Raw genomic sequence first — 12,878 nt, forward strand, 5'->3', positions numbered from 1 at the left:
AAGAACCTCATTGGAAATTTAAAACAAATATAGCAGATGGAAGAGTAGTACATTCCGTATGTGGTGGCAATTCCACCCTTGCATAGTGTGGCATCATGACGCTCCACTTCTGATCACAGCCTCATGGTATCTTTGGCCAGGGGCAACAGTTTTTCTTTCACATTTTATTTGTGGTTCTGAAAGGCAGGCAAAACCAGCCCAACATATTTTGGAGAGGGGTTTTTTAAACAAACAAACAAACAAACAACAACAACAACAACAACAACAACAACACACTCCTACATTTATGACACTTAATTCAAAGTCCACACGTGAACATTTCTGGCCAACTCACTGGTTCTATGCCAGCAAGTGTAACAGGAGATTCTGCACTGATGACCTAGCAAGGTTAGAAAGTAACATACTGCAACAGGTATGCACCCTCAAGAGTCAAGTTGTTTACTCTGAAGCAGCTTTCTGTTGCTGCTGCTCTTGTTCCTGCTGTTCCTGCAGTTTCCCCTCTTTCTCCCATGGGCCTTTTTTTTTTTTTTTAGCGGCTTCTTCTCTTTGGCTGCTGCACTGTGTTCAATTGGTGCTGTTCTTCTAGACTGTTCTTTTACAATAAGGCAGTTCCTCAGTTAAGCAGCCATTTTGGCCCACCTCAATTGAACGCAGCGCCACCTGTAGTTGAATTAGCAGCATAACAGCTAGCTCTAGATTACACCCTGTCAGGTCTAAAGCTGCTTATTAATGTAAATCTCTTTATCCTGGTGGATTCACAATGTAATGGAAAGTCCAAATGTGAAGGAATCGTGAGGTAGCAAACTTTTTATCGTACAGTACAAGACCACTGTAGCACAAAAACAAGCGTCTCCCTTCTAACTTGTATCAGGCACTGTTTCTTTTATCCTTCACTTCGTCTTGCACTCTTGTGGGTTTTAAAATTCTCATTTTCCATTACATGTGATTTTGACAGCAGGCTTTGTGTAGATATCTTGCTGAGGTCACTTATGGAGCCAATTACATGGAAATTGCTCCCAGTTTGGATGTTTGTTTGGTATTGATGTTTTGTCTGTTAATTCCAGAGAGGTTTCCTTCTGAGGCATGTTAAAGGCATCTGGAGGTGAAGAAAGTCAAGGTGATATTTTTTTCTCCCTCCACCATAGAAATATGAAATAAACTGAAGTGCCAGGTCAACAAAATCCAAATATACCAGAAGACAGAGACAGGAAACTGTAACGAAACAATAAAAACTCGCTCTTCGATTTTGAAACATCAAAGGCCTTGTAATGAGGAAATGTATGACAGGGAACAGGAGTTTATAAATAGAATAATTGTGGGAAATGTCACATTAAAAATGGGCTTGACATTCTTATGAGATGTATGTTTTGCTTAAAATCCTAGGTGTGCAGAAGTCGGTGCCCCAAAATGACTTCAACAAGGCCCAGAATTCACTCGTCCCAAGAGACTCCATCTGACAAGGTTTGCTCTGCATGGCAGAGGGTGAGTCACAGACTACGGTTCTTTTGTGCCATATTCCTGCCTGTGCAGGGGTTATTCCTTAGGTATTGTATACCATAGCTGTCAACCTTTCCCTTTTTTGCAGGAAATTCCCTTATTATAGCACTGGGGAACAGCAGGGAGGGTTGACAGCTATGTTGTATACATTTAAGATGGCTGGCTACCAGCGACTTTTCTCATTTGGAGAAACAAGTAGCAGTAAGAGCAGAAATGTTTGAGGTGATGCCTATTGGCCAGTTAGTGCCAGTGACAAGGCAGATTATTAAGCTTAAACTGCTTTCTTCTTCTTCTTCTTCTTCTTCTTCTTCTTCTTCTTCTTCTTCTTCTTCTTCTTCGTATATGTCTCAAGGAGATGTACAAAATATAATGAAAGTAAAAACAGCACAGAAAATTAATGAGAGAGACCTATTTGTTCAGTGGGAACAAAAACACATCCAGTTGTTTCCAGGCAGTGGGTGCCTGTTGTATCTCAAATTTTTCAGCCAGCCCCAGCCTGCTGCAAAAGAGAGAACTCAACAGAAATTCAAAATGGCGTTCCTGTATCTGTGTGGTGTTTTGGCGCTTAAGCTGACCTCACAAGCGATTAGACTTCCCAATAAAGCATAATCTTTTTGGCAAGAACACAGGGAGCTGTCTTGCACTGAGTCAGACCTTCTGGTCTATCTAGCCCAGTATTGTCTACACTGACTGGCAGTTGCTTTCTGGGATTTCATACTGGAGGGAGATGCCAGGGATTGAACCCAGGAACCCGGGATTTCCGCTTGCAAGGCAGATGCTATACTGCTGAGCTGTGGCCCTTCTTATAACTGGTTTTTAATTTCTCTTATTCTTTTCTCTTAAGATACATCTTTATTTATATAAGTGACACAAGCAAGTAATGATTGAATCCTTAAATCACTAATACTGATTGTGCCAAATGAAGTTGCTAAAGTTTGTAATTCCTCAATTCAGTACTGAAATTTTTCCAGCTTGTCACGCTCAGCAGTGTTAGAAATTGACTTCCATTTGGAATAATTTTCTGGCTCAGAATGTTGATGCAATTCTGCACATGCACACAGTTCTGTTTGCAGCAACAGCCTGAACAGTATGGGAGCTCTGACCTAATGTAAAAGTTAGGCTTCCTGAAATTTTGCAGCCCTGAGCTGGATTGGAGGAACCTATGAGGTCATTTTAAGTATTTTTGCGTGTTGTGTACTTAAATGTCTTGTTTAGTTTGACCTTTACTTTTCTGACAACGCCTGTATACTTTCATGTTCCGCATGAAGTTGTTTCTGGCACTTGATACTCTGTGAAACCTAAGCAAGGTAGGAGGAACCTTGCTAGAGTGTGATTTTTCATTTTTAGCACTTTCCATTGCTTCATTGTGCATGTTCCTCATGCTTAATATTCTCAGTCTTTCCTCAACTAAATTCTTAGTTGTTTCCTGACTTTTCTCGCCATGTTTCCCTGATTTGGACTAATTCACAAATGCATGCGTATCTTTTGAAATCTCACCACTTACAACTCAGTCTTATGGATGTCTACAGCTCATTCCTATGCACATCTGCTCAGAATTTGTAAGCCCATTGAGATCCATGGGGCTTACTTCAGGGAAAGTGTCTAGAGGACTACAGCCTCCATGACTCTTCCTTTGATGATTTCAGCTGAATGTAGAAGCTACTTCCATTATAAAGCTCCATGTTTAAGGAAGTTTTTACTGTTAAGAAAGCTCTGCCTGTAGTGTATGATATGTGGTGGCACTCACTGAATGAGGAATATGAATGTGTGAACTTGCTCTTAGCTAAAAGGAGATCTTAGAATCAATGATCTGTGGGCAAAGTTGCTGCCATAAAGAAAAGCAAATGTAAGTATAGTCTAAAATTATAAAAAGTAGTCAAAGTATTATAGTTTCCTTAAATAAATCTGTGCTAGATTTACCCTGCAATTATGAGGCACAAGGAATAGCATGTGGCTAGCCAGGGCGGCAGGGGCGATCTTGGTTTCTCTCAGTTTCTCAGTTTCCTTGTCTTAAATTCAGTTCTCCACATTTCCACATCTGTTTGTGATTTTTTTTTTAAGTCCTCATGAAAATTAATCAGCATTTCAGTGCAAATTATTTCTAATATACACAGTTTTCTGTGGAATTTTGGATAAGATATGCATCTTTGCAAACCATTTCCCCAAATACACATCTTATTATATACCATAATAAGATATACAATTATTTTTGTTAATGTTTACATTTATTTACACACTTTCCCCTAGTATATACTTTTTGGTGCACATTTACTTGCCTGTAGAATTACATTGCAAAATTTGGAGGAGTGCAGATTTAAAAGCGTGGCTGTGTTTCAGTTTCTTCATTGTGTGAATTAGATAGGCTCATTTTAAAATGTGAACTGAGTCAAATTTCTCCACCACCTCTACTTGTGGCACACCATGCTCATAACTAAAAAAAATTACTTTTAGAGTGTCTAAAAATTAGAGCCGCCCAACCTCAGGGGAGCCTGGCCCCTTGAGCTTCTCCATGAGTCATTGGACTGGCATGCTTCCTTAGAGGGCAGGTGATTCTGCTGCAACACGAATGACTGAACAATCCAATCACACTCAAAGCACAGATGCAGGAAAATGTCTCACCCCCAGCAGAGGTCAACTGATGGCAAGGCCAAAGCACCAAGTCATACCATGATGCAGTGGTAAGACCTCTGTCGATGACCCTAGTGGGCTCAAAGAAGCCTCTAATTAGTTTGTTTCATGTGATATAGAAGGAAGTGAGGGGCAGATAAGGCTCATCATCAGCCTTGGAAAGTAGCCCATCTAGGACAAGGAAAACACTGATCCTAAACCTCTGCTGTCTTGCATGGTATCTTCCGGAGAAGAAAAGGCTAAAGAGTAAGACACAAATCCAGAGTGGAGACCCTCCGATGGTTAGATGGTGCCTTGTACTCTGCCTTCCAGCAGCTGCTGCAGCCAAGCTGGTGCCAAACGTATTTGTCTGCTTTCCTTTGGAGCACCTCAGTGAGGCCAAGAGGAAAGTATTTTTGACTGGGGAACCCGGGACCTCCACACACACTGCCTAGGCTTGGGCCCCGAGGGAGGAACTTTGGTGCTGATAACACAGCAGTTTGACTTCGTCCCTGGAGACACACTCCATTGTCTTTTGAGTCAGACAGATGCCAACAACTGGCAGTTTTCTCCTGCCATGCAGCTTGGAATGACTGAAATGAAGCCCTGACTTTTCAATGTGTCTTCCCCCACCCTTTTTGTGCAAGGGGTCATTGAGTAGACTGAGAGTGGGTAGGCAGAGGGAAGTCAGGGATATATGCCCCATGTCCACTTCCCTTTATTCAATTCTATATTGCTCACTTCTTCAATTGGATACAGATGTCAAGAAATATTTCTGAAGTGAAAACATATGCTGCTGGAGTGGGGGGGGGCACATTTGCTAGTTAATTACTGTCAGCTCTGGAAATCTGGAGGCTGCTGGGGTGACTCCTGCATGAAGAACAGTCACACATGCATGTGCGAGTGTGTGCTCATGCAGGCACATGCATTCATATGTACACCTGGAATGTACCACATTCAGCCAGTCACCTAGTAGTTATAGCTGCAAACTCTCAGAATAGGTGGCTTTGGGGCAATTTACTGGTCTACCCAAACTTGTCTTATGTTCTTCTCAAAAGTTGCAGCTTAGTGTGGCAGAGGGAATTTTTTTTTAAAAAACTTTGCAGATAAAGCCCCATAAAGATGACAGAAAAAAGGCTTCAAACCCATGACCCTGGCTTGGTGGGTGATGATGGTGGAGAGAAGCATAACACTGCGATTAACCCACTGATCTAAACTTTGGTCTGTGGAGCAAGCCTTCCAGTTTGCACATTTAATAAATTATGACAACAACAACAACAACAACAACAACAACAACAACAACAACAACACATCAGGATACATAAACAGAAGACATTGGCATTTAGTGTTACATTGATTGGGGTCCCCCTCATCAGGGAACATTTGTCAGGAACTTCTGTTCTGAGCTTGGTGTGCTACCACCACCACCCTACAAAAGTAAATCACCCAGGCAATCACCTCAATACAGGAACCTAGCCAGGCCTGGCTTATATTTTAACACTTGCTGGATCCAGGGGTTAGAAGGGTCTCACATATAGCCTACTTCCTCCCCTTCAAACTCATAGCAGTATAGGGAGAGTATGCTGTGTGTCTGAGGAATATAGGGGAAGGATTTGTACAAAGAGGTATGGAGTTCTCCATCACAACCTTTTCTCTCATCTATGAACTTTATGGAGATAATAAATCAGAGAGTATCCTCAGGAGTTCAGAATCTTTAGAAGAGTCTTTTCCATTGCACATTTGTTTCACAAAACTGTGGCTGGCCTTCGCTCCTGGTCAGCCCACACACTTGTGCACATTAGCTTCTGTGTATATTCAGGTGTCAGGTGCAGAAGATAGCTACTGTGCAACCTTGCAGACAGCTGCTATTTACTGTAGCACAAGGTTTTGGTTTGGGAAAATATTGGAGCAATTGGGTGGGCAGGGAAAAAGTTTTTAACCTTACGTTAAAACTGGTTTGGTTTAAAAAGAAAGATTAAAAAGTATCCAGAGGGGTAACCATGTTAATCTCTTGCAGCAAAAACAACAAAGAGTTGGGGGGCACTTTAAATACTAACAAATTTAGTATGGCACAAGCTTTTATAGGCTACAGTGCACTTCAACAGATGCATGAAATGTTATTTTTAATTGCAGGTACATATACTGTATACATGGTCATGGGATGGGTTGGGGAGGACTGTATACAGAGGTCAGTTCTGTCAGCCACAAAGTTTGTTTCTAAGACGTTAATAGAGAGACATCTCTTGACAATGCTCTCCAAACCTACAGACATTTCCTACTGTATTGCTTAAGGCTTGATTTCACGGCACACACCGGTGGCATGGATCCAAACCAAGGTTTTACTAAACATTTCTTCCCACAGCTAATTTTGCTCCAGCATATGTTATTAAAAAAAACAAAACAACCACACACAAACACACAAGCTGACTTATCCTGAAATATGTGGAAACACATGTAAAACGGCATTGAAAGTGTTTGATATAGGATGTTGAGCTGTAATGTTAACCATGAGGGAACATTTCGCATCGACGTCTGGAATGTCATTCCCAAGAGACTGTCAACCTCATAGGCCTAGAAACTCAACTGGCTCAAAATTACAGGTGAAGAAGTAGAAATGCTGAGATTGTGTTTCTCGACATCTCTACTGGGCTTCCACAAAACAGTTTCCTAAAACACTTTTAGCTTTAGCCATGTGGAGTTAATTATAATTCTGTAAACCATGGCACTCCACAAAACAACTAGCCATAAAGCAGTGTGACGGTGAACGTTACAGTGTGAGTTTCACAGACAACGTAGCATGAACAACATTGAACAACCAGATTGAATGCAGTATTTGCGCATGATGGCTCTCATTCAGTAACTCATATTGCATTGGCACTGCCTGAATGAAAAGCACTATTTATTTTTATGCATGCAACTGGGAATGATTTGAGGTCTTTATGTTTGGCAAGCAGTGGCTGAAAAGTTTGAGAATCTCAAACGTGTTCTGAACCACAGCTGTGATGAGGAAGCTATAGACCTCAGGCTTGTCTGCTGCTTCTCGTGAGGTTTTCCAAGCCTTTCTTTTGGTTCAGATAATGGAACTCTTCCAACCACGTTTCCTTGAACATTAATAACAGCTAAAAGAAGCTGTAGGCATTCCATCTGCCTGTGCAAGATAGATTCTATAGGCCAGACAGGAGTTTTGTTCCCAAGCAATCCCAAAATCAGCTCTGCAAAGTCTGGGGTTGCTTAAAAAAGGTTGCCTTTGTTCATTGACCAGCTCTGTAAATATATCAAAGAGCATAAATCCATCTGCAAGAGTCTGGTAAGAATCTGTATTTGATGGTTACTTTTGGATTCCTACTCCAGCAGGTTCAGGTTTTGGCTCTCTCATGTTTTACCTACGCAAGATCAAAAAGTGAAAATGTAAAATTTCTGTCATTCACCCTGGGCACATCTCTTTTAGTCAGCCATTTCTTTAATGACAATCACAACGGCAATAAGATATTCTTCTAAAAACAAACAGCAATATTGATACATTCACCCAAAATACAGCCATTTATTTAATAACAGTTCTAACAACAATAAATTAATTTTAAAAAACTGAAACACCAGCAATGTTGACACATTCAGCAAGAATAATTGTCAGACACCTAGGATTCATTTGGACACTTCATATATGTATGCTGTCCTGGTTCATGGCTAGGAATAAAACAATATACCTTGTTGTGACTTATGGACTGCCAGCTTCAGTTGTTCAGTAACAGGCAAATAAAATTATGTATGTAAAATGCATGTAAAAGCATTAAAGGAGGGCAGGATGTGGTCTGTGGGGAGAGAAGTGGTTCTGGGAAGAGTGTTGAGTTCCAAATAGAAAGTCCTGGAGGGACATATTTGGGCCCTCGGCCTGAGGTTCCTCTCCCTGAGTAGTTCTTACAAGTGTGGAGTAAGGTTTAAACTATCCATATTGGGTGGGGGTTTAAACATGTGGGTTTGCCCCACAGAACTGGCACCACTCCTCCTAGTGGAAGGTTGATTCTGTGGTTGGAGTCTATCCTGCCCTAGTAGTTGGGTCTTTTAAAATATTCCTCCAGCAGTGCAGGAGCCACTAACAGAAAAATGGCTCAGTCACAACTCAAGTGCTCCTCTTTCTCATGGCAGCATATTATTTACCTACTTTTTTGTAAAAATAAAATAAAATAAAAAAGTGTACTGCTTAATACAAGAAAAAATATTTAGGCAGTTTACATAAAATGCAACTAAAATTCAGCAACGTTCCACAATGAAGCTAGATAAAAATAAAATAAAAACCAAACATATCAGTGTACCACAGAATAAAACTCAGCAATGTACAAAATTAAAAATTAAAGAGTCAGGCTTGAGTCAAGTTTTTGACAGGAATTTAAAGGTCATTAGTGTCTTCTTAAGGGAGGATGGTCCCTCCAGAGGGTCAGTACTGTCACTGAGAAAGTCTGCTTCCCCATTATCATCTGCTGGTCATGGAATGACCAGCAGGGTTTCCTTGAAAGGTTTTAAACATCAGCAGAAGAGGCAAGATGGCAGGTAATCTTAGTCCAAAATTGTTTATAGGGCACAACCAAACCTTAAACTTGTATATTTAGCTAAAACTATTAAGACAGTGGTATTGGTAAAGCTGAAGGCCAGGATACCATTAACACTCCCCAGGTAGCTTTTCTGTAGCAGATGGTCCCAGGGGCGTACCCAGGATCAAAACTGGGGGGGGGGGAGCCATGGTCATTCAGGTTGTGACATTTCAGCACGGAAAAGGCGAATGAAACCAAAATTTTAAGAAAATTATATATAATTATAGCAGTGCTTTATTATGGTAGTTATTACAATATTTGCTTGAATTTTTTTTAAAAAATTATTCTAGTTACATGTCTTATACTAATATCATTTTTCTTGGGTTCGAAGAAAACTTGTTCAAAACTTTCATTTCAATCCAGTCCTGATTTCCTTGAAGAATTTCCGATGGACGCTCATCAAACACAACCCAGTCAGTCTGTCCTCTCCCATTGTACTTCTGAGCCAGGTCTTTACCCTTCGAAGGGTACTGAAAGATCATTCAACAGTAGCCGTGGTGGACAGGAAAGCACTTAAAATACTGATCAACTAGAGGCGGGCGGCTCAGTTTATATATTGACGCGGAACTCACTAGACTCCTCTAGAAGACTCCTCCTCCCTCTTCTCTCTGCTAGAGCCTGCTAGAGACCTCTCCCTCCCTTGAATCCCACTGGCTGGCTGAAATAGATTCCTCTACCTGTCGCTAGGTGGCTCTAGATGCTTCTTGGTTTTTACACCATTTCAGTGTGGTAAACAACTGATTATTCGCAATCGCCCTACCTAATTTTGTTTCGTTTCATCACTTTATAACCTTTTTTTTTTTTGCTTCGGGGGGGCAGTTGCCCTCCCCCCGCCCCTCTCTGGGTACGCCTATGGATGGTCCTCTAGTCAAATCCAGCATTTTAAAACAATGATTTTGCAATAGCCCAGGTTCCTCCTTTGTGTGCTGAGAAATGGGTTCCCACACTATCTAGCTCCAACATTTCTCCAAAATCATGGTTCCATTTATTATCTACATGATTTTAAAAGTTTCCATTCTGAGTGGCATCCAAAGGCCTCGTGGTAGTAGTGACTGATAACTTTTTGGGGGGCATCTATTCAGGGCCAGGGATATTTCAGAATTGTGGGGAAAGGTTTCATCCAAAGCAGAATCACAAAAGCATAAGGTGGAGAAGAGACTCTTGGGAAGTTAACCACTGAGCCTCAGTGCTCTCCCTGCTTTATGCCGATCGGCTACTGCATATTGCACCACCCCCACCAACCCTTGGAAAACTATAAATGTTCTGTAACCAAAAGTGCATGGGCTGCACATTACAGATTTACCAGAGGATTTATTCAGGAAAAAGCACACCAAAAACTATCCAACAATATAGAGATCCAGTAATTTTTTTTATATCAAAAAGATCCTTCCTGTATACAGAAGAATTTGAAGACTCTCAACAGGTTTCAAGGCCCAAGGAATTTCATCCATATGATCCCATGGAGATGTGTGCTGCTATTCCTGTACATCTTGAAAGGAACCTGCTATCAGATCCTTTGCTATTTTCTCTCCATATGGCCCTGCTGAAAGGCATGATATTTCATTCCACTCCAGCCCATGCACTCCAAATATTTCAAGACACTTGTGCTAACATACAGACTCACAATTATGCTTAGTTAAAAGCAAAAGGAAGGAAGGAAAGAAGGAATCTATGTGTGCAGGCAATCCTTAGCATAGAAAGAGGTTCCCAATCGCTTGGCACATTTAAATCACAGTATTATAATGGACCAAGTGGAATTATGGTAAAAAATTGTTTCACAGTGTCACTAACTGATCACAGCAATGGGTGCCATTTTTCCATATATGCCATATTTGAACTCCATCTTTCATTAAATAACAGAGGTTGTTTTGACTTAATCTCACAGTAGCCCTGTAAATTCATTTAGGCTGAGGCTCTGCAGGGAAGTTCACATCCTGGGTTTTCCCCACATCCAAACTAGTGATGGATTTTTATATGGGAGATTCTATTGTAGTTGGAGTGGGGAGAACCACACATTTTCCTTGTCCTAGAAAACTGAGTTTAAATTATTTTTTACATTATGTCATGGTAGTTTTAGAGGACACAGCAGCCAGGAAGGTAAACAATAACTTTACTGTCTTTCCCCAACAAGAACACAATAGTCACATAGCCCCATACTTAGTCATATCTATGGAAGTGAAAAGGCTATCTAGTGCTGCAATCCTAACCCCATTTACCTGGGAGTAAACCCTACTAAATTTAGTGGGGCTTACTTTTGAGAAGACAAGTTTTGGATTATGCTGTAAAACAAACAAGGGTTTCTCTCTTATATGCTGTAGAAGATCAGTTTTAAGAAGCAATAGCTTAGTCAGCAATCAAAGATCACACTGTCCTCCTGGCAAATGCAGGACAAGTTGTACACCTATAGGCATTTGCTGGTGAAATCAATGCAGTGTGGCCTGAACTCCTTCAGCATATTGGGTAGGGGTGAAACAAAGGTTGACTTGGATTGGAACATATTCAAGAAGGATGAAAATGAGGTCGCTGATGGGAGTGAGGGATCAGTGTAACAAAAAATGAGAACAGACTTATAAATACATATTCATTTTCTACAATCCAAACCCGTATCCTGATACAGAGTGTTGTGGCGTGTCTTCACTGCATGATCCCAAAGAATTTAGGATCACATTGTGAATGTGCTAGCATCATAACACCATGAAGTGAATCGGATTTGGCTACATTACAATTTCTCTACTTATTTATGAGTGGCAAAATGGAGGGTGGAGTGAAGGAAGAGAGTGTTCCCAAATATTCTCATGTAGAATTTTCACTCATTTGACACAGAATGAAACTATACTATTAGTTCATGCTGGTGGTTGAAGGAAGCAATGAGCTGAGAGAGGAAGACTGGAAGGAGCTGTGGCCAAGTCCATTACTTGTAATAACTGGACCCACATTTGCACATGAATTTCTTCATGAGGCTGTGGGGGTGGGAGAGGTGTTATCCCTACTATTGTTTAGGGTGAGTGTACACTGAAATTCTCCCAGCAGTTCTAGGGGAGCCTGAAAAACAAAATTATATGAAAATCAGTTTTAAAAAAAAATCCAGCATATACAGATGCAAGCTTCTGTGTGCACAAGTAATGCAGATTCAGAGATGCACCTTTGCTTTTACTGGGTGCACATTTTGTGGGATGCATCTCATGCTGCTTTTGCTGGATATGTATTATGGTGCAGATGGAAAGGCACATCCCAATTCAGGGCCACTAGTTGTAGTACAAAGTTCCTTGTGCATGACTAGAGTTGGATTAGACCCCTTAACTTGAAGTAGAGCCATTCTTGTATTCCTCCGTGCATTTGCCTTCTTAGTGCCTTCATTTTTCCAACTTCTTTTTAAAGGTATGCGAACATTTCCCCCTTCTAATTTTGCCCATTTTCTTTGGTCACGCTGTAATTACCAGGAAACACAAAAAACTGCTGAATGTTTTAAAACTCTTAAAAAAAAAAGCACTTCAACATTCATTAACTCATTCTTTCATTTTCTGGTTGGACAGTTTGCACTGCTGGTAACCCCTTGCACTTCTGATCAAGCTTGGTGGACTTTTTCGTTCTTCTACTTTTCCATGCTTCTTGTTAGTTCTTAATTTTTTCTCTCCTCATTGTTGCCTTTCTTCTTCCTTCCTTCCTGCCTTCCTTCTTTCTGCTTCTTTTCTCTCTTTATGTATTATTCATGATTAGTCTGCTTTACCAATATTCAGATCTTGATCGTGTTTAATTGGTGAGTGATTTTGGAAACAGTTTGGTGTACATGCAAAATGCCACTAGCATATGATCTCAGTGACTGGCAACTGGGTAATCCCTATTGAGCCTTGTTAAGTCACTGTTTTGAAGGCTAGCCTACTTTACAAGGTTGTTGTGAGAAGAGCATTGGATAACCCCGATGTTCCCTATCTTGAGTTGCTTGGAGGAAAGGCAGGCTATAAATGTGGTGGTAATTATAACCAGTAATGGTAGTAAATAGTAGTATAAGTTCCAAAATAACATACTAGGGCGGGAACTACCCTAGAGTCAAATAAAAGGATCCACATATTGCCTTGATCTTTCTCTGAAATGCTAATTCATCACAGCAACTGTAAAAAATTAAAAGGACACCTCACATATTGTGGGTCTCCTTTTTCTTTATTTCTAGTTGAATCTGATAAGACAGGT

At 40.7% G+C, this 12,878-nt stretch overlaps 1 protein-coding gene across 2 annotated transcripts in view; it reads left to right on the forward strand.

The window, feature by feature from the left end:
- Positions 1-1,094: 1,094 nt before the first annotated feature.
- COL13A1 (collagen type XIII alpha 1 chain) overlaps positions 1,095-12,878 on the forward strand; it is a 170,638-nt gene continuing 158,854 nt past the window's right edge. Inside the window, exon 1 of one of the 2 annotated variants that reach the window (XM_033149055.1) lies at positions 1,095-1,482. In XM_033149055.1, the coding sequence (XP_033004946.1) occupies positions 1,408-1,482 (75 nt within the window). In that variant the 5' untranslated portion in view covers positions 1,095-1,407. The remainder of the gene's footprint in view (positions 1,483-12,878) is intronic. The other variant, XM_033149061.1, reaches the window with a different exon arrangement.

This window comes from Lacerta agilis, chromosome 5 (assembly GCF_009819535.1).
Source record: "Lacerta agilis isolate rLacAgi1 chromosome 5, rLacAgi1.pri, whole genome shotgun sequence".
Classification (NCBI taxonomy): Eukaryota; Metazoa; Chordata; class Lepidosauria; order Squamata; family Lacertidae; genus Lacerta; species Lacerta agilis.